We start from the raw sequence: 21,089 nt of genomic DNA on the forward strand, positions 1-21,089 counted from the left end.
AATCAAAAGTGTATGACTGATTTGTATTAATCAGAAATATTTTGGGGTTGAGTCTTTTATTATCAGTTGGAAAAAATGTACCAGTTGGGTGTGTCACCTAAGAAGACTACAGGTTCTTGCCAGAGCTGCATTTGTTGCCAACTGTGTCCTGTCACTTTTATTTTATGCTTCAAGAGCAAGACCTAAATAATCACTCTTTTTTGTGTTAGAAAAGGAATTAACTTCCAATTAATTCCCTTCTTCCTCTGGGATCTACCTGTGTATCCCAAAATGGGGAACAATAAAAGTTACCTCCTATGTCATTTTGAGTGCCACATATATACAGTCTGCTCACCTCAGCCCATTCAGAGACCAATTCTTGTATGTATTAATCATATTTTCTTCTGGCTTATTACAGAAAAGAAAAATATTCAGTTCCAAATGTTAAAATGGGGCACATTTTATTAACATTGAAAGCAGTAAATTATCTCTGCTTATGAAATGAGACTGAGTAATTTCTGCTGAACTCTTCCTGACTTGCCCCTTCACTAGGATACAGTGTTTTCTAATTTCTCAGAGGGCCCTGGTTCCATTAAGGGCAAGAACTGTTTTAAAGCAGTAATGGAAAGCCATACATAGCTGAAATTCAAGGAGGGGAAATGCCCTAAATTCTATTTCAGTAGCTCATCTAGAGCTATTTTCAGTTTTATGTTTATAAGAATGTCAATTAACCTAGAGACTAGGACATACATGGAAGAATAACGATGAAGCTGATATCATTTTAACACACTGAAGCCAGCTAGTTGGACCTAATCCTTCTTTATAGTAGCTTGATTTACATTAGAAGCTGGCCTGTGTTGCCTAATTTAGTTCTCAAACAGCTTCATAATTTAAATGCTCTTTCCTTTCAGTGTCATGGGACAGCACTGGTCAAAGTTGCAGAAATATTAAAACTAAAAAAATAAAAGGAATAAATAAATATGCTGGAACCACACTACCATCAGCTTGATTTCTCTGACACCTTTCAGACCTGGTGATCACTTCGGCATGTATTTGGTGATAACAGTAATAACAGTAATAATAACAATACCCTTAATCAAGGTGTAACTCTGCAATCAATATCAGTTGTGTCACTTCTTCACCTAGCTTATGCTGAAGTTGGAGATCCAGGCAAGCCACATATTCAGCATGTTGTTTTCTGTTATGAAAAGAACTCAACATCAGACCCGCAATGCTACTTTTGCAAGGATGGGAAGTGACCCTGTCAGGGTTAAAAAGAGTAATGGGTGCTACAGGTCTTTCTAATTTAAATGCAGAGCAGTGTTCTTATCTGGAGAAAAAAACAAGGAAAAAGCCCCCATGTATGTGAAATCTGCCTCCATTGCTCAAAAGGTCACGCCTCACCAACTTCTTTTATGAGACCTTTTACAGTAAATGTAAGATGCAAAGTCAGCACCTAATAATGGTTGAGACTTGTTTGTTTGTTTGTTTAATATTATATGTATCTGCATGTATTTTTTTCCCCGCTTACAATGTCATCACTTCTATTAATTTTTTTCTTCTGTCCCTCATTTATTGCATTAGTGCTACGGGATGACTTCCGCCAAAACCCTACAGATGTTGTGGTGGCAGCTGGAGAGCCTGCCATATTGGAGTGCCAGCCACCTCGTGGACACCCTGAGCCTACCATCTACTGGAAGAAAGATAAAGTCCGTATTGATGACAAGGAAGAGCGGATCAGTGTGAGTACAACTCGAGTGGTTGTCTAGACACACAGGACCTGCATTGAAGCTGAGTGCAGCAGAACTTTACAGCTTTATAGCCTTTCCTGTAGAGACTCGTCATTACTATTGGCAGTTTGCCTCTCTGGGCTTTCCCAAATGAAGGGGGAGAAGGTTGTTTATTCATTCTGGTTTGGGTCTCCAACTTGAACTTCTTGAGGCTTGATTTGTATAATGAGTGTAATGGAGGTCATTACAGCAGTAGATATGATCATGCAAGGTGCTCTGTTAGATGGGGGGACTCAGTGGATGTCTGACCAATTTGGCCTTACTTTTTCTAGACCTGAGTTCGCTGAAACGAGATCTCAGTTCAGTGAAATGAGAATATCAGACCTTATATCAGAGAGGTCTTTTAAAGATAAAATCAGTCATATCTATAAGGTACACAAATACTCCACGGGAAAAGACCAACAGCTTAGGTATTGGTAAAGTTGTATTTAGTGTGGTAATTGGCATGTGTATTCTAAATGAAGGCTGAAGTTATACTCTAAAGAATGATTGTTCCTGAATAGGAATACATGTTGAATAAATGAGTAACACTGGTTTGAATTCTGTGACAGTTCAGTCCTTGTACTGAATGAAAAAGGATCCAGCAGAAATACCTAACTGATCAAGTGATTAGAAGTTATATCATAGTATGTGCAAGTAAATGGGATAACTTAAGGGTGAGGGGATATATTTCATTCCTAATTTTTAAATGCTTAGCTTTCAACTATTAATATTCCTTCAGTAAAGTTTTATGTTTTATGTAATGATATGTAACTCATTCACTGCTGACCTTATTCAATACAGAAGTACTGTCAAGAAGCTTGTTTGTTGCTCTGGATGCCTAAGGAAGTATTTAAAGCTAAACAATCTCAGTAGTTGCTATTTGTGGGCCAGACTGTCCCTGCCAGGGTCTGCTCAACAGTAGAGGAAGGAAGAGTGACAGGGAACTGGCTGTCATTCCCTGACTCTCAAGTTTTTTTGGCTATATTCCTAGATTATTCTGAAGCACCCCCTTTTCTAACTTTGAACACTGTCTGTGACTTCCTAAGCTGCCAATTTGTTACTTTGTTTCTTTCAACTACCCTGCTCCTTCACTCTGTAAGCACCCTTTGTAGCCAGGAAAATGTTAAGTCTTATGGGAGTCAGGTGACTTCTCAGTTTGAGCTAGATTCAGTCTGTTTGCATCAAGGAAAAGAGAAAAATCTGTCTTGATCAGTGAACAAGGGAAGTGTTCAGACACCAGTAAAATAAAATGAACTAAATAAAACTCAGTAAAATTGCCTTTTTCGTGAGAGAGATGTCAAGAAGGCTTTACGTATCATCATGCAAGAAATACAAGCACTCTGCATTGCCAAAGAGGCAGCAAGAAATGTAATCTTTGAAATGTAAAGCATCTAATGAAAACCGAAGAAAAAAACTGAAATGCAGTTAAAATCAGTCAGTAGGATAAAATGTGTTCTACAATAGCTTAAAGATATTTAAGTATATAGGATTGTAATTTTAAGGATATGCATATATTTAAAAACAAAACTTTTAAATGCCTTAGTTGTGGAACTTGCCAGCTGAGAAGGTAGCTTTTTTCTGCTATCTTTTGTTTATCTGAAGTTAAAAACATATTCCTTGTTTTGAAACAGATACGTGGTGGGAAGCTGATGATCTCCAATACAAGAAAAAGTGACGCCGGCATGTATACTTGTGTTGGAACAAACATGGTGGGGGAGCGAGACAGCGACCCAGCAGAGCTGACTGTCTTTGGTAAAGCGACTCAAGCTTTTGTTTCCTTTTCGCTACTAATGTCATAGACTGAATTGACCTGCATGACTTATCAAAATATGAGACAAAACAAGGTTAACAAAACACAATAGTACTGCTTAAGCTGCATTTCACAGTTTCTGAAGAAGACCAGGTTTCAAAGGCTGCAATTTAGAATTATGGAGCCGTGATGGCTCAACGTTTTCTTTCTAACCGCATAGTTTCAATCTAATTGGACGTCCTTAGTGCTATGCGTACACTCAGAGATGATAATGCAGGACATAATGCTCTCCCCCACAAAATTGCCAAATGTAATTAAGCTACTTGTAATACAGTTGACAATGCCTGCTTAACAGAGATTTGGACCAGCATTGCCTATTTAAATAATTCCTTATTCCTGTGGGGTTGTGAAATCAAACCTTTGTAGGAGAGCACAAAAGAGCTCAACCGATCAGTATAAAGTCATTGGAAAAAATCCCGAGATCAACTTTTTGAATGTATAGAGATACTTTTGTAATTTGTTTTTTAAAGGGCATGAAACAGCTTTTCATCCTGTAAACCAGGGCATCATTTAGCTTTTGGGTGCTGCTGAATGCATCAAAAATGAATAGGGTTCCTGTGTGAAAGAGCTTCCAGACCTGATGGGCAAGGCAAGAGGTTGTTAGGAACATTTGCCCTATGGTTAGGGTCTAAAGCAAGAATAGAGTAATATTAAACCCAGAGCTAGATCCATCCTGCTAACAACTGGATAAGAAGTAAAGCCCCAAAATCTTGCTGTGGTACATCCTGCAGTCATGACATTTCTATTCACCATTAGCTGTGGTTTCGTAGGAATTAGGCAAGACGTCTTGAGCAAACAAAAGAAAATCAATAAGGGAAAAAACCCTCACTGCTAAAGAAAACACATACATGCATACAAAAGAGAAAGAGAAAGAGAAATAGTATTAATGTTCCCTCTTGCTACACCTCTTTGATATCCTTAATACAATACCAAAATTCCAAACAAGACTGCTTGTAATTTCAGTAAGACTTTTCACAGAAATCCTAAGGCCCTTTCTGAAGCAGATGCTCCTAATTTGTTCACCTTCTGCCTAATACGGTGCACTGGAAAACCCAGTCACACATATTGCCATCTGTGTTTGCATGTATGTGCAATTGCACATGTTTGTCCACTTTAAAAAAACATGTTATGGGATTAAGAAAAGGCATAGATAAGTTTCTGCTAGACAAGATCTGTGAGTGACTGAGGATTTGCTGCTTTCCAGCATTTTAAGACTGTAAAGGCTTCCACTCCACTTAGTTTGTTGTGGATTCATGGAAGCATACGACTTTTAAAGACAGAACTAATATACCTTGCAAAAAGCACGGAAAGGATCTCTATCAAATTATTATGTCCTTTGCAGCCAATCTGTTGAAGTCGTGCCTTTATACTGATGTAAAAGAGGCATGACATATCTTCTTCATCAGTTTAAGTACTGATAATCTCTGGTAATACTCCCTGTGGATAGCAAGCAGATTGCAGTCCTAAACTACAAAGCCTTAAAAAATCCTTAAGAAAAGAATTTGTTAAAAAGCATTGAACTGTAGGAATAAAAACTGAAATATGCATGTAATTTCATATCCTGCAGAGCTATGAAAAGTATTAAGTTTGTCTTGATATGTAAAATAATACATAGCCAATTACAATATTCTCATTTTTTAATAGGATTTAATCATAGCAATCAACTCGTAAAATATGATCTAAGCCTATTTTGTGAATTCTGAGCAAAATCAGCAATAAATGAAATTAGATATTTTAATTCTTCATAATTGTGCTAGACTACCTAAAGAAAATTGTATTTAAAATTTCTTTCCTGTCTGGGTATCTTCCTATGTAAAATTCCCCTTCTATCTAGGTATTCCCTTCCTATCTTCCTTTTTACTGTACAAGAATAGCATGCAGGAAGCAGGCACGCAGGTTAGGATCTGCCGTTTGACAAGATGATTCGACTATCCTGTGCCCATTTCCCGGCTGCCACCTCGCCCTGAAGCTCTGTGTTGGTGTATTGGGCTCACTGTATAGACATGTCCAGGTTAGTCCTGGTCCACTCCATACAAAAGGAGGTGGCTTGGCTTTGCCTTCCACGAGCAGAGCAGTTGTATTCCATTCTTGGACTCCAGGCAGCATCTCTTGTGTGGGTGTGTGTGTGTGCAGTGCACTGGAGAGCGTTATCCATGATGTTTCTAGGAAGCAATGTATCTACTGGACAGTCCAATCAGTCTAAGCATACACAATAAATCCAATAAATCCAGCAACTCTGGGAAGCGTCAGATTGGCTGTGCATGTTCAGAAAGACTTTACTGAACACAGGCAAAACCACAGGTCATCTGTTAAGTCCACTGCCTTCCTCTAATATGACTCACAGGTTTGAGGAACATGGGAATAGTGCAAGTGTTGAGAAAAATATGCTAAAAATATCATAATACTTACGTATTATTCATGTGCCCAACTTTAACTGTCTTGAACATATTTGAAAATGGGCTTTATAATTAAAATGAAGATATCTTAGCTAAGAGGCTTTGAGAATTTAATAAAACGGCTGGCAAGCCTACAGCTGATGCTGATTCTGGAGAGGAATGTGTATTAATTAGCTGATTACTAATGTCTCTATTCCTTTTCCAAATAACAAATCCACAAACCCTTTCCATAGTGTGAAGGGGGCCTTAGTAAATATGCTACTTTGTAGGAAAAGGAACTGTTTCATACTAGTTCTCGAATCTTTCAAGGAATCAGCCACTTGTTACTTTTGGCTTTGCAAATTTTTCTGTAATATCTGAAGTTAATTTCTGCATGTGACTTGTGACAGATCTCCCTCTCCCTGTACAGTAAATTTAGCTTGAGGCATTGCCTCTGGAAAAAATGAGTCATTGTGGTGGTAACTGGTGGACGGAGGGGAACAGCATGGAAGCCTAGCCTAAAAGATTACACCTTTCCTGATTTTAAAAAAGTAAAATAAAATGGGCAGTAAGAACCTTGGAAAGAAGTAGGAGGAGAATATGAAAGTTTCCCATGTGCAGAATATATCCATTTGGCTGGGTACCCATTCAGTAACCTTTGCAGAGAGATAGTTGTGGATAACACATGTAGAACATTCACAAAACAAGTAATTTATTTTTTTTCAACGCCGTCTGCATAGGAAACCTAGTTTTCAACATTTAGGCACTGCTAACAGCATACTGTTAGTGTAGGTGCAGGTTGCATTTCTTTTGTTCCCAGGTCATGATTCTTCTACGAGCAGAAAATTGCCAAACTTTCACAGTAAAATATCATAAAGCAAACTGATTATATAAGCAGTGCTTCCCAAAATTATTCCTGTGTTTTGAATAGTGACAATGATTCATTACCTTTTGATAGTCTTCTCTTTCAAGCACTACTGCTAGTTTTTGCCTTTATGAGGCTCCAAGGCATAATCTTGGAGTAAAGTAGGAAGACAGGGTCTGTCACAGAGTCTAAGCTGGCCTTTAAAGGAAGTTAATAACTAATCCATCAATCCTAATCTTCACAAAAAGAGGCAGCACGGTACTTTATTATTATGGATGCAGTATTCTAAAGGCCAAGTTCAGAAGTGTAAGTGATACAAATTAGGCTGCTTTGCTTGTGTTTGGGCTCGTAGCCTTTATCTGAACAGAATTAAAGCAAGATGCAAACCAGAATCAGTTTCATGCCAATTTGTAAGAAAGCTTGGTTTGTAAATAGATAATATGGACTCAGAAATTAAATGAAGTAAGAATTACTGTTTAAGTTAACGTTTTATCATTTTGTCATACTACTGCACTGTTCTCAGGTAAGTTTTCAAGTTGTTTTAACTATTTCAGACTCCTTTTTGTTCCTATGGACTTAAAATGGTATGTTTGAAGAGAATGTACAAAGGTATATCTTGTATATTGATTCTGAAGCTCAGTGAAATCAATGAAAGCCTTAATATATCAACTTCAAGAGGCTAGCATCAAGCAGTGGAAAAAGATATATTTAGAAGAGCCTCAAAAGAATATAAAGCATAACTAGGAAGAGTACAAAAATGTCTTAAAAGATATGTCAGTTCAGACATATTAAAGATTGTTTTGGATTAATCTTTGATTTAGCTCTGGTACCTGAACCTTTTTCAGCTAATAATGTCCTGTGGGATGAAGAGGTATTTTTGTCTGATGCTTGAAGAAGTTTTTGTGTTTGATGTTTTCTAGACATTGTCAGGCTGAAAGAGATACCATAGTTCCAGAAAGAGTATACTGTGATGACATGATGTTAGAGGAAAAAAATCTAAAAATCCCTTAATGAAGATGTTGTGCCCCATTTTACCTTCCTGATCTCTATGTGGAAGGCCTTAGCAGAGAGTCTTGTCCCATTGTATCCTGGAAATTACCCCCAGAAGCTTTCCCAGCCACATGGAAAATATACCAAAACTGTGTATACATTCACAGTTCAAGACAGAGAAATTGGCAGTGCGTATTTTGTCCTTCAGAGCAAAGCTCCTCCTGTTTTTCTTCCAATCCTTGTATTTCCCACTTGCAGTGTACTTGTGGCAGTTTGCAAAAAGCCAGTTTGGCTTTGCAATATTTGTTATCCACAGATACTGACAAGTTCTAATAGGATAATGATAACTGCTGTGAAAAAGGGTCTGATGTGGTCTCCAAAGTCCATACCTAATGCTCAGTAAAACCTGAAATTAACATGGTTGTAGATGTATATAAAAGGAGAAAAACACTAACAATTGATAAAAATCATTCTACTTTATTTGCATGTGCCCCTTAACAGTGCTCCGTGCCTTTACTGTGCAAGCTCATCACATCTTGAGTACTGTGTAGAGTGTGGAAGTTTGCAATGTCTACACAAGTGCTTATTTCTCAAATGAAAAATGGAAAAGTGCCTAAAAAGAGGTAGTAGAAGAATGTCTTTAAATATAAAACCATCTGCTTTTGCAATTATATTTTCATATATTTGACCAACACAGGTAAATTTAGTGTGATCCTAATATCCTGTCTTCTTCAAGATCTTCATTTTTGGCAGAGAGCTTTACTTTATCCAGATCGTGTTGCAGTTAATGAAATATTTACACTATTGACAGCATTCTGAAGTGAAACTTAACTTCCAACCATCTAATGTTTCTTTTTTTTTTCCTTTACATCAGAACACTAAAGTGAAAAAAAGCTTTTATTTTCAACTCTTTGCTGTTGAATCCCTCCCTAAGCCTTTTAATTCGTGTTTTAATACTTCTTTCTAGAACATGAAAACATTTTTAAAAAAATGATGCGTTCTCTCCAGCAAAGACAGAGAAAACAGTTCTAAATCAGATTGAGCCTCTACATTATGGGGACCATCAAATCCTTCATTCTAGCAGTTGCCTCAGCAGAGAAAATGTATTAAGGTAGTTAGGATCATTTTAATTAGATTGAGGTCCCATATATGGCTGTCTAACTTTTTGAGGAACAGAGAAAGGGCAATAATACATCTGAAGGTCATCTGAGTCTCTCTAATAGACTGTGATACTCAGGCCAATTGTTAAATAGAGGAAAAATTGAGTTCTGGCGTTAACTTGTGTCAGCACCCAAAGCAAGGAAAGGATTTTCCTATGTTTCTGGTTAGGATCAGTTCTGCAGGTTTTCTTGCAGCGCATATCTCAAGCACTGCAACAGATTGTAGGTGTGTGCCCAGATTACATTAACAATCCCCTTTTATAACTGCAATCAAAGTTTATTCTGAAGTTATAAAGGTCATCCCAGTAATAGCATGACTGGGTGACATGACATATAACCATGACCTATTTCATAGTTCTCTTCAAAGATTTTTAATATTCATCAGAGAAAGTCTAGGAGGTGGGTTCTTTATTTACTCAATGAAAGCTTATAAAATAGCTATATTAAAATCTTTAGATATGTCTATGATTTTAATTTATTACCCTTTCTTGCTGTTTCTCAAATGTATTGTGTTCTGAATGCAGTTGACAGAGTAACAATATTGAATTATACCACAAGGCTTTATTTATGGGCAAACCATTTCAAAATTATAAAACAAAAAGGTTTTTTTCTCAAGTTTAGCTCTGAAACTAGATTTGACCTGGCTACGTGAAGAAACCTTCTTTATTTAGCATGCTTGGGCAAGCAGTGCTGTCTCCTGAGAGATTAACATTGTAAGCAAGTTATGCAGGTGACTCAAATCCAGTTAATCTCACATAAAGAATGTTAATTGCATTGGCAATGGCATTCACTCTGATCACTTCATAGCTGTATAATTAGCTATTGGACATATTCAAGGGGTTGTCTGAGTGATACAAATACAGGAAACAACATGAGAGGTAACTTGTTCTTTCCTGATTCACACTGTGCAAAATGCAGAGATTATGGAAAAATGGATATTGGTATTTTCATGTCCTTGCTAACTGGGATCTGTACTTACTGTTTATTTTCTAGCAAATTCTTAACTGTTTTGGAAAATACACAGTTTGAGTAGCCGATCTGAAACAAACACGTATGTATGTATACTCCTGAATTGCCTTGATGTGGAATCAAGTGATTTACCTAATGACCTGTGAGCCGTTTACTGTCTCATCAGCTGGATTCACCTCAAAATGTGATAGGAATTTATTTTCTCATCTCCTGTATAGAAGCATTTACAGCCACAAGTAGCAATCTCATAAATATGCATACATTAGTTTCTTAGCTGTTTACAGGCAACTTTTATAAACATGGTCTAAAATAATTTTTGTAGGCAGACCAAGCCAACATACAGGCACATGCAGAGTTACTTAAATTCAGTGTGGGTGAACCATGGTCTCTAAATCATCTATAAGGATGCTGATCTGGATCTAAATTTCTTGGTTTAGGATCATCTCTTGAAAAACAAATACCAGAATGTAGAGTGTATTGTGTATGAGCTCAGAGCAGGGGTTGGTCTGAGCTCTTCTTAGGAGAGAAGTTGTCAATAAGATACTCTTACAAACTCACAGAAAGTTTCATTAAGATATTCCCTTACACATAATTACAGACAGGCCAAGTGCATTGCTTAGCATTAAAGTTAACAGCTAATGCTTTTGTTACTTTGTCCAGTTTTAATAAGTTTGTCAAACTGAAAGGCTTTATCCAAAATTTTCCATGCCTGATTGGATTGGAAAACTGATTTTTTTTTTTTTTTTAATTGCCAAAATAATTCATTCTTCTCTAAGAATGTTGAAGTTCCTGCAGTTTGGAGGTGAAAGGGATAATTGGAGGGAAATGGGGAAGGATTTGAAGGAGAGGAATGGAGGAAGCTTTTTATTCTGAGAAATGCAGGTCCCTCATATTGAATAACAGGGACTTAAAATTTGATGGGAAATAGCTACACTATGCCAGAGAGGTACTTTTTTGCTTGTCCAAAGAATTTTCACTATATTTAGCCAATTATGCACCTCTAAAAAAAAAAATTTTAAAAAATCATTAATTCATATGCCAGAGACACCAGGTAGAATGCAGGTCTGAATAGCATTTTCCTGCAACTGCACTGCACTCCTGCTGCTGTCACTCTCCTGGGATGATGCTTGGTTACTTCGGCCGATTTTTCTTGTGTTAATATTGTGGATGGGCTGTATCTGGGTGGCACAGAGAAAAGAAGCTCCGGTTCAAGTGTAGTTCAAACACGCAGCAGAGAAGAGTCAGTTTGCTGTGAGGTATGAAGAAGTGAGAGGCATGGATAGTTGGAAGGAAGACTGGATTTGTGAACTTGCTGGGTTCCAGCTGTGAAAAGCAATATTCTGGGCTAGGAGGAGACAAATCAGCTAAGGAAGCAGTTGGCAGCTGGAAAGAGCTGGCACAGCCAGTGACTGAAACGGAAAGGGACTTGAGGCACTGTCACAGGCTGGCAAAAACACGTAGGTGAGGGTCGAAGCAAACCTAGCTGGAGATTGGGAAGCATCAGGAGACTACATGCACAGGTAAGGAAAAGTCTGATGAAGCACACTCAGGACAAGGAGCTGTAGTGAAGGTTATATATGGCTTGTACACAGACTTGAAACAGGGAATAAAGACTGAGATTTCAAGGTGCAGAGAGAGACTAGAACTGAATTTACTTGCCCAAATGCTGCTGGAACCTGTAGGTCCTGGGCGGGACTAGGAATGGGACAAAAACAATGGCTTGGGAGAAATGGGGAGAAGAATCTCTGCCCGATAGACATGTTTTTATCTCTAGCATCTAAAAAAGTGCTATAGATTCTTGAGCGTGTCTATTCTTCTGCTGACAGAATATGCTTTTCCCTGCCAATAGGTTCTCCTGCTAGTATTATGGAATTCCTATGTGATGCTGTCACTCATTTACATAATTATTAACAGGTGGTTTTGTGTTCCTTATTTCCTGACTTAATATTCTAATTTGCAAAAGTGGTGAAAATTTTATCGGCTGCAACTGAATTCAGTGGAAGCTGAGCTTTGAACACACAAAATTAATGATATATTCTCCCCCCCAAAAAATTGGCAGGTTTGTGTCTCACATTGAGCATCAAAATTTAGGAGATATGTTTTACCTTGCTTTCTTAGACCTCCATCGCACTTCGGAGAGGAGCTATGAAAATAAGTGAATTGTTTATGAACCGTTAAGATAGGTGTAATGGAGGTCATGAGGAAATTAATAATTCCACCTTTGAAGTGAAGTTTGAGTAGCATGACAGGAGGCCACCCACTAAATGGTACAACTAAAGCAAAATATTAAACACCTGCTCATTAAATAAATACCAACAATCTGGAGATGTTTGGGGAAAAAACAGCATGTGATCATATAATTGCAACCAGTCCCATAAGGCATAAACAGAAAGGGAGTGATTAAAAGGCACGCAGACAGCCTTAGTTCCGGCACTGAGGTGCTGCATGCTTGATTTTGCAATGTTATTAATATTCTTTTAATGTTGGGGGTTTTATTATTTGGATATAATAAACATGGATAGCCAACCCATAAACTCAGCTCTGTAGTTATCAAGACAAACTGCCTGAGTCAGAATCTGGTATTGCTTACATCTGTGTGAATTTTGAATAATTTTTTAAGTGACATCACACCCTTCAACTTGCTAAGAATGAAATGTGAGACGTAGCGTGCAGCCAGTTTTAAATGTCTTTATAATAAATCCCTGTCTTGAGTGGAAATACTACTTCATATAAACCCAGTCTTACAATGGTTTGGCTCTAGCATAAATAATTTATGATGATAAAAGTGTGGTATGGCTAGGAGAGGACAGAACAAAATTTATGTAATCCAAAGGCAACTTAGAAACCAACCCCAGTGACATCCTTTCAAATTCAATTACTGGTACTTTGAGTTTGTACCAGTATAACTGAGATCAGATTGTGGCTCTGCATCTGGATTTTAAGCAGGCCTGTACAACATTATGATGATTAATAATATTTGTAGCCATGCAGGCTAACATAACAAGGGTAAACAGAACTTATTATTCAGACCTTAATTTAGTTTTCCATGGTGAAGTTAGCAAGGGGGATCAGGGAAGCTCTGACCTCTATACGATAGTCTGCAATTGGCTGAGATGCATAACATGGAGTTTACGTTTTCCTCCAAAGCATCAAGATATTGATTATTGCCAAAGGCAGCTCTCTCCACTGGCAGCTCATCTATTGCTAGAGCAGGCAGGAGCTTTTAGATCATGTCCTGTGTATGCAGTGGTGAAGAGCCAAAATGTTCGCACAGAAGGGCACGGCCATGGAGATCTCTCGGCTGGTGTGGCAGGTGGGCAGTCAGTGCTAGCACAGGCTTCCTTCTGGTGGCACTCAGCTCTTGCATCAGGGCTGGATGTGACAGCCCCTGCCTCTCCAGCCTGGCAGTCATCTTCCAGGCTCTTTATGCTCATCATCAGTTCCACTTGTCTGAATTTGTGGAGCTCAGCCTCCTTTCTTTGTTCTGTAAATCAGTAAGCAAAAAGATGCTGAAAAGTGAAAAGTGTTCATTTCAACCCTCTGACTCACTAAGGAATTTTAATGTCTCTTTCCAGAACGGCCCACGTTTCTCAGGCGACCGATTAACCAAGTGGTGCTGGAGGAGGAGGCCGTGGATTTCCGATGCCAGGTGCAGGGGGATCCCACACCCACAGTCCGGTGGAAAAAAGATGATGCAGACTTACCGAGAGGAAGGTGAGAGCAACATTCATGTTCCCCAGACTTTCAAATTTCAGTTGTTGAGTAATGCTGGAATCACTCCCTACTACTTAGAGTTTGTTATTTGACATTATGGTGAAGATTTATTTCCCATAATGCTGGTCTTTGGCACTACAAAACCTGTTCCAGAGCCAGTTGAGCAGGGAAACCCAGTCTGTGTTGATTTGTCCACATAACGGATTGCCATGGAAGGAAGAAAAGTGATGTGTCAGTATTGTGAGCACATGGGTATTCACTGAATTTGCTGGAGAAAGTAAAGATGTTTTAGGGATGTACTAGTGATAGTAGCCTTCATAATAACATGCTGATACCAAAAGGGAGAAAACTTGGCTGCAGAGTTGCAGAGCCACTCCACTGCACTAGCAGGATGAATTAGAAGCAGAGCACTGTGGTGGGCTTTGCTGGCTCCTTGGCTCATGTCTGTTAAGTCTCAGAGAGAAACCTTCCTCTTGAGGAAATGAAAAAGCAAACTAGCAGAAGTGGAAAACAAAGTTGAAATCTGTAACAGGCCCCTTGTGTTCAAGAAAGATTCATTTAGTCTGGAACAAACATGGAGAAAATTCTAGAGTGAGCAGGTGATGAGAATCTGTCCTATAAAAGGACATTAAATTAGCTTTGCTCCTTTCAGCTAAAGGAGCAGAGTTTGGTCCTTGCTTTCTGGAAGTTTTTCTAGTTTTGGTGCTGAATCATTATTAGATTAAAAAGTCTTAACAGAGAAATAGGTCTGGGAACAGGAATGAGAACCCAGGTCTCCATAATGCAACCAATCCTTCTGGCCCTATGAGTCCTGACTCATTTTTGCACAGTGCTTTTAATTTCAAGAGGAGACATGAATAGTGCCTTTTTTTCCCCACCACAGTTGATTGTTCTTTCCTGTCAGTGTTGGTTATCCCTGCGACGTTGCCAATGGAATTTGAAGAAAGGAAAAAATAATAATCTAAATCTTCTGTTCTTCAAAGAAGTGTTTTAAACACTGGACTTGCATAGGCTGGCTGCCAGCGTTACTTCTGCTCCTCCATTCATGATCTTAAAAGAAGAGCAGCTGCAGTGGTGTTTGTGGCCAGTTTCTGTCAGTGTATATTAAGTAAGCGCACTGTGAGCACACTACTAGACTAGGCCTAACTAAAACAAGTTAGACATTGCTATCTGCTTTCTGTATCACAGCATGTTTTACATCTTCAACCCAACAAGGTGAAAAAAGTGTTAAGACTGTTATCTGGCAGTCTTCATCCACTTGCTAAATATGGCATTTAGTGTCACATACGCTTTCATGAAAACTGATGGCAAAATTCCTCAGAGTCAGACAGCACTTAATCATGTTTGCATCTTGGGTTAATATCTTTCGTTTCTCAATTTCTAAATCCTTTAACAAAATCCCAAAACTCAAATTGGAGAATACCTGTTTTAGTTTCCACATCCTCAACTCTGTAAGATGTCTTACAATTATTCAGTTAAATATATTAATGTAATGATACATAATCTAGAAAAAGACATTTTTATATAAGTACAGATACGTATGTGTGTGTATATATATATACTTACATTTTTAAATTAATTTCCTTGCAATTTAAAACAAAATAAAAAATGACATAACATTTTTGCTAATTATATTGATAGATGTGTATGCATGTAATACATAAAATATTATTTTGAAGAGCAGACTTTTAGATGGCAGAATGAATTTTTCTCTTTGCTTGTGTTTTGGGTTTGTGTGGCAGGGTTTTTGGTAGCGTGGGAGGGGCCACAGGGGCGGCTCCTGTGAGAAACTGCCAGAAGCTTCCCGGGCTCCAAGCCGGACCACGTCTGGCCCAGGCCGAGCCCGTCAGTGACAGTGGTCGCGCCTCTGGGAGAACAGATTTAAGAAGGGGAGCCAGTAGCGAGTGGGGGATCGGAATGTGAGAGGAACCCCTCTGCAGACACCGAGGTCAGCGAGGAAGGAGGGGAGGAGGTGTGCCGGAGGAGGGGATGCCCCTGCAGCCCGTGGTGGGACGGGATGGCAGGCTGTCCCCCCCAGCCCATGAAGGGGAGCGGAGGCCCCCAAGATGGCCGCGACTCCGTGGGAAAGCCCGCGCTGGAGCAGTGCGTGACTGAAGATCGGCCCGCGGAAAGGCCCCGCGCCAGGGAAGTTCGGGAAGAGCTGAAGCCCATGGAAAGGACCCACGCCAGGGAAGTTTGTGAGGAACTGCAGCCCGCAGAAAGGACTCACGCTGGAGAAGTTGGTGAAGGACTGTCTCCCGTGGGAGGCACCCCACGGTGGAGCAAGGGACGGGTGAGGAGTCCTCCTCCCCGGAGGAGGAAGGAGCGGCAGAGACAAGGTGTGGGGAGCTGACCCCAACCCCTGTCCCCTGTTCCTCTGCGCTGCCGGGGGGAGGAGGCAGAGAGAGCCGGGAGTGGGAGGGAGGGCTGGGGGGAAGGTGTTCTCAGGTTTGGGTTCACTTCCTGATAGCCTTGTTTTGATTTGATTGGTAGTAAATTAAATCGATTTATTTTCTTCCCCAAGCTGAGCCTGTCTTTTGCCCGTGACCATATGTGGTGAGTGACCCCTCCCTGTCCTTGTCTCGACCCACGAGCCTGCCTTTATATTACCTCCTCCTCATTCTGCCAGGGCCAGGGTGGAGGAGTGAGCAAGCCGCTTCGTGGTGCTTTGTTACCGGCTGGGCTTAAACCACAACAGCTTGCTATTTGACTATGCATTGTAGAGTAGTCCATAGTAAATACATTGTGCTTCTGTGATTTATTCTTACTGTTGTGCTACTTCTGTTGTTTTAATTCACATCTACTTTTAGTTCTCATAAGCAGAAGTAATAGATGATGAACCGACAGTGCCTTTGATTAGATTGCAGTTTTATTGGTTTTTTTTTAATGGCTGTGTTCCTTCTTTTTCTTTTATATCTTACTGAGAAAAATATAGTATTATGCGCTTCAAGGTAGTTTTTTCTGTTCACTCAGAATGTATTTCTAAGGAAGAAGAAATGTAAGAGGAAGCATAGGAAGAGTTTTCACTGGGCTGTTAACTAAAATAAGAGAAGGTTCATCAAATATATTCTGATCATAATCAACTTCAGGCTCAGAAACTACTCACAATGTTTTGCAGTATCTTTACATTGCTGTTTAACATTTCATTAACTGTGTTTTGGCACCTTAAAATAGAAAGTGGGGGTATGTCTTTATGTCTGCTTCCCAGAACGTCAGAGGTGTGGGTAAAGAAGGGACAAGGTTGCAGAATCTCAGGCTGGAGACCACCTTGGGTGATAGAGGACTACCACTGTCCCTTCCCAGGTAGTGGGTTACCACCACCTGAGCCACACGAATTGTGGTCATCTACTAGAGTCCAACGTCTACACTTTAAATGCAAATACCTCTGATGATCAGGACTGTATGTTTTCTTTTCTAAAATGTATCATTTATATAGCAAGATACATAGCAGAGTCTTCACTGTCCAAAAAGCGGAAATTTCTAAACCATGCTACATGATGCTTAATCAAGGAAGATAAACTTCGAACATCTGAAAGAAAAGCTATTGTTTTTTTCTTGATTTTTTTAAAACGCAAGCAAATAAATTTGCCCATTTATAGTCTGAATTAATGGGAGGATGAGAAAATGATAATATAGCAATTTTATAAATTAAGAAGGGAATTTCTAAGTTTTTCCTCCTTGATGAAGTGGGAGATTTCTTTTTTCCTTTTTTGAGGTAAAACCAAAATTAGCTTTCAGCTTCTGATCTCCTGTATTTTAAGCATTTAACTTCTACAGTGAAATATGAAATCCTCAAGGAATTCCCTTTGTTAGTCTTCCTACATGCATAAATCCTTCTTCTGAGCAGATCTGTGCAGCTATTTGTCTTATAGCTTTCAATATCAATTTCCTGTTTCTACAGCTAATTACTTTCTTTGCACATCTGTCTGGTTTTGTTTTTTCAATAATTTCCTTTCTGCTTCATCCCTAGTTTACAAGACAATTATAGTAGGGACCTGTTTCAACAATTACTACAAATTTTTAAATGTGTCTATTGTTAGTTCATCTTTCAAAAGTGTCTAGTTCAGCAATAGCAAAGTGGGATAAACTGAATTTTTGTATGCATCTTGTTTCTGTAATTTGCTTCTGGTGAATGCCAGAATCAGTGATACTGGATCTGTAGTCTTTCAGAAATCCTTCTCTGTTTTTCCACTTTACTTCCTTTCAGCTTTTTTAGTGAAACATGTGAAAGCAAAGAGAAAAGTAATCACAGTAATTTCTGGTGAGAAATATAAACAGTATTGCTGCACCTATTGGTGTGTTGAGTAATAAATGGAAAATAATTTCAGGCTGTTGCAGTTTTAATTATAAAGGTCCCTGGTGAACTGTAAGCACGTCTAGTTGCAGTTTGATTGAATGAAGAAAAAAAAGCAACTTCTAAAGAAAATATTGTGTTTGAAAATATGACTATTTTTTAAAAAATTAATTTGGCCATTTTGTTGAATTGTCTATGTAATTACCCAGAAATTTATGAATAACCATGCTTTAAAACTGAGAACAGATGGACATAAGTTTATTCTGAGGGCGCAAGGCTTCATTCCAAATTTTGAATTGATGATCTAAAACAACTGTGATAGTTTGTATTTTGAATTTAAAACCTTAAAGTGGTTCTTAGAGTGGAAGTTTTCAAAATGCCTGGGAAAAATAGGTCTCACTAGCAGTCAAAGGAAGTTACTTGCCCAACATCCTGTAGACCTGACTTGAGATTTCAAAGACTGTGGTATACATCATGGAGCTTTTCTGTGTATGGCTGGGCAGGAATTAGGAAAGCGCTAAGAAGGACCAGGTGGAAACAGTGTTGAGACTTACGTATGCTATCTGTGTTCATATTTCTTTTACATTGCTGTGAAAATGAATTATTAAATTCTTCAGAGCTGAAAATTCTTTTCAGAGCCTAAACCAATTGCAGCTAATTAATAACTTGCTATTAAAAACGTTGATACTACACCAACAGGGAGAAAAAATGTACAATGTGAAGTCTAGGGTGTGTAAAGCTTTTTTCCAGAAGCTGTCCATTTCGAATCAGTGACCCATGACTGAAATGCATTGTGAATCAAGAGTAGAGGCGCATGGTGTATATTTTGTTTTAATTGCTCTAAAAATTCAGCACCACACCATAAGTTCCGCAGTACAGAAAGGCTAGAGAATAGTTAATCGAGTATGACTTGTCAAACTACTGGAGGTGAACAGGATATTGTGGGGTCATCAGTCCTATGCCTTTGGCTGAAATATTTGGTTCACTATTTCATGAATAGAGTTTCTTTTCATTGTAAGTGACACAAGGAAATAGCACAAAAATTGTACTAAAGTGACTCAGACAATTGTGGCCATGCATAATGACCAGGACCTATGGAAAATTGTCTTTATACATTGAAGTCTTTTCCAGCCACATGTTCAGGTAGCTTTCCCTTTGATGTCTGCTTGGCAGAAATAGAGATTATACTTTCCTGCTAAGGAGCTGATGGTCTTCTGCATGGTGAGAAACTCAATATGGCCTGTATCAACCTTTGATTAATCTGCTTTTTAGTCCTGATAACAGGAAGAAAGTGGTATTATTTGAGAGCCTCCAGTATGAGAGTGGCATATCTATGACTAGCAATTTAATAAAATTTGAATAAGGTTTGTACAGTGTTTCATGTCTTCAAATTTTCTAGTGAAGCCGAAGTGAGCAGCTGCATAGTCTGTAATTACATAGCAAGTAATACGGATTTTTTTTTTTAGGAAGTGAAGAGATTTTCAATTACGAGTTAAAATTTATGACACACTATAATAACTGTTTAAACCTTTCACACAGAAGAAGCTAGCAGTGCCAGCTCTTTGGGAGAGTGAGGTTAGCTCAGCAAATGTATTTTTCAGTTGCCTTAAAAATGACTAAGTAGCAATCACATGGCCCTTTTTTTGCATCCAGCCTAGAACAGCTGGTTTAGCTCAGTAAATACATCTTTAATGAAGTTACAACCTGCTCTTGTAAGTTGCATTTACAGGCACTGTCTGATTAGATGAATATTGTACTAGAGATGAAAAGTGGCAACTGCACCAACAGGAAGAGGTATTTGTTTTATACGCCACCCACGCAATGGGAGTGTAGGCAGAAAAAACAAGAGTGATGCTTCAGAACAAAAGTGGTGTGTAGTTTACACAAAGTAGATTGCTAAGTGTTAAGAGATTGTAGGTTATTAAATGAAAGAGAACAGTAACACACAGCAGTGAAAATTATAAACAACACGGTAAGCTTTCTTATTTACTGAAGATTAGGAATACTCATTAAAAATTATTTTGGAAAATGCATTCTTTATGCATAGACTTAACTTATTCTAAGATACGTGTTAGCACCAACAACAAAAGTCTGTGTAGAAGTTAATCTTGCTATGTTTTTAAAACTGGTCTCTTTGTGCCTGAAAAGTAATTGCATACGCATAGCCTGGGTAGTTAGTACTGTCTGTCACACTTCTGATAGGTGTGCATTTTAAGTTAAGTACTATAATTTCTATGCTTTCCTCCATCGCTTCTTGTGAGATCAAAACTAAGGGTAAATGATGAAATTTTAAAAGTATCTTACTGTCTTCCAGATTCAATTCGTTGAAATGGATTTAAATGTGACTGACAGCAAACCTTATCCCAATAAACTCAGAAAAGTTAGATTTTTTTAAGAGGGATCCAGAAAGGGCCTGATAGCCAGAGATGTTCTTCATTTGTTTTTCTCCATGATCATGGAATAAGGCACTGTAAGCCAGAGAGACAGTAATTTTTAGGAATAAACATGGTGCTACATAACTCTATTTATATTCTGTGGATGGGATAGTGAGGTATTTAACTACAGCCTCCTCTAGATAGAACCAAGGGGAGAATGACCTTTCAATGAAATATGAGTTAATAACACTGCAGCACTGTGTGCTTTGGTCGAGTTAATCTCTGTGCAGATTGTAACAAAATGCTGTCTAATGTATATTGAAAGTTAATTAGAGTAAAGAGTGTGTTTTAGTGGTGTAATGGATATAATCTTTGGTTACATCAGCAAATTTCTGTTGCAGTTAATAACAATTAATGTTTTTAAATAAAGGGTCAGGGAAAGGGTGTTTTTCATATTAGCTGTATCATGTTAGTATTCATCACCTCTGGTTAGATCCAGTGTGATTTGCATGCCCATCTTTTGTTTCCTAAGCTAAAGCATCAAGGAGAGATTAAGTCCCTTTATGAGGAGCATAGGGGAGAAGATTGGAAGTTCTTAATAGCTTGTCAAAAGAAGACAGTGAAAGAAAGAGGTTTAATATGCTATTTGTATTCTTACATACATCTGGAGGGAGTAGAGGCGGTTTGCAGAGGATGTTGTTATCTTGGGTTTAATGTAGCACATGGCTGGCACAGGGTAAGCTGCAGTGCAACTTGCAGAGAGTCCGTGTAGCCTAACTGAATACA

The 21,089-nt window shown here is 38.6% G+C and overlaps 1 protein-coding gene across 1 annotated transcript in view; it reads left to right on the forward strand.

Moving 5' to 3' along the window:
- Positions 1-21,089, forward strand: part of ROBO2 (roundabout, axon guidance receptor, homolog 2 (Drosophila)) — a 469,290-nt gene that overhangs the window by 316,792 nt on the left and 131,409 nt on the right. The window contains exons 3-5 of the mRNA XM_010567635.1: positions 1,564-1,721; positions 3,383-3,503; positions 13,496-13,634. Coding sequence (XP_010565937.1) covers positions 1,564-1,721; positions 3,383-3,503; positions 13,496-13,634 — 418 coding nt within the window. The remainder of the gene's footprint in view (positions 1-1,563; positions 1,722-3,382; positions 3,504-13,495; positions 13,635-21,089) is intronic.

Source organism: Haliaeetus leucocephalus, unplaced genomic scaffold (assembly GCF_000737465.1).
Source record: "Haliaeetus leucocephalus isolate CR32 unplaced genomic scaffold, Haliaeetus_leucocephalus-4.0 Scaffold228, whole genome shotgun sequence".
NCBI lineage: Eukaryota > Metazoa > Chordata > Aves > Accipitriformes > Accipitridae > Haliaeetus > Haliaeetus leucocephalus.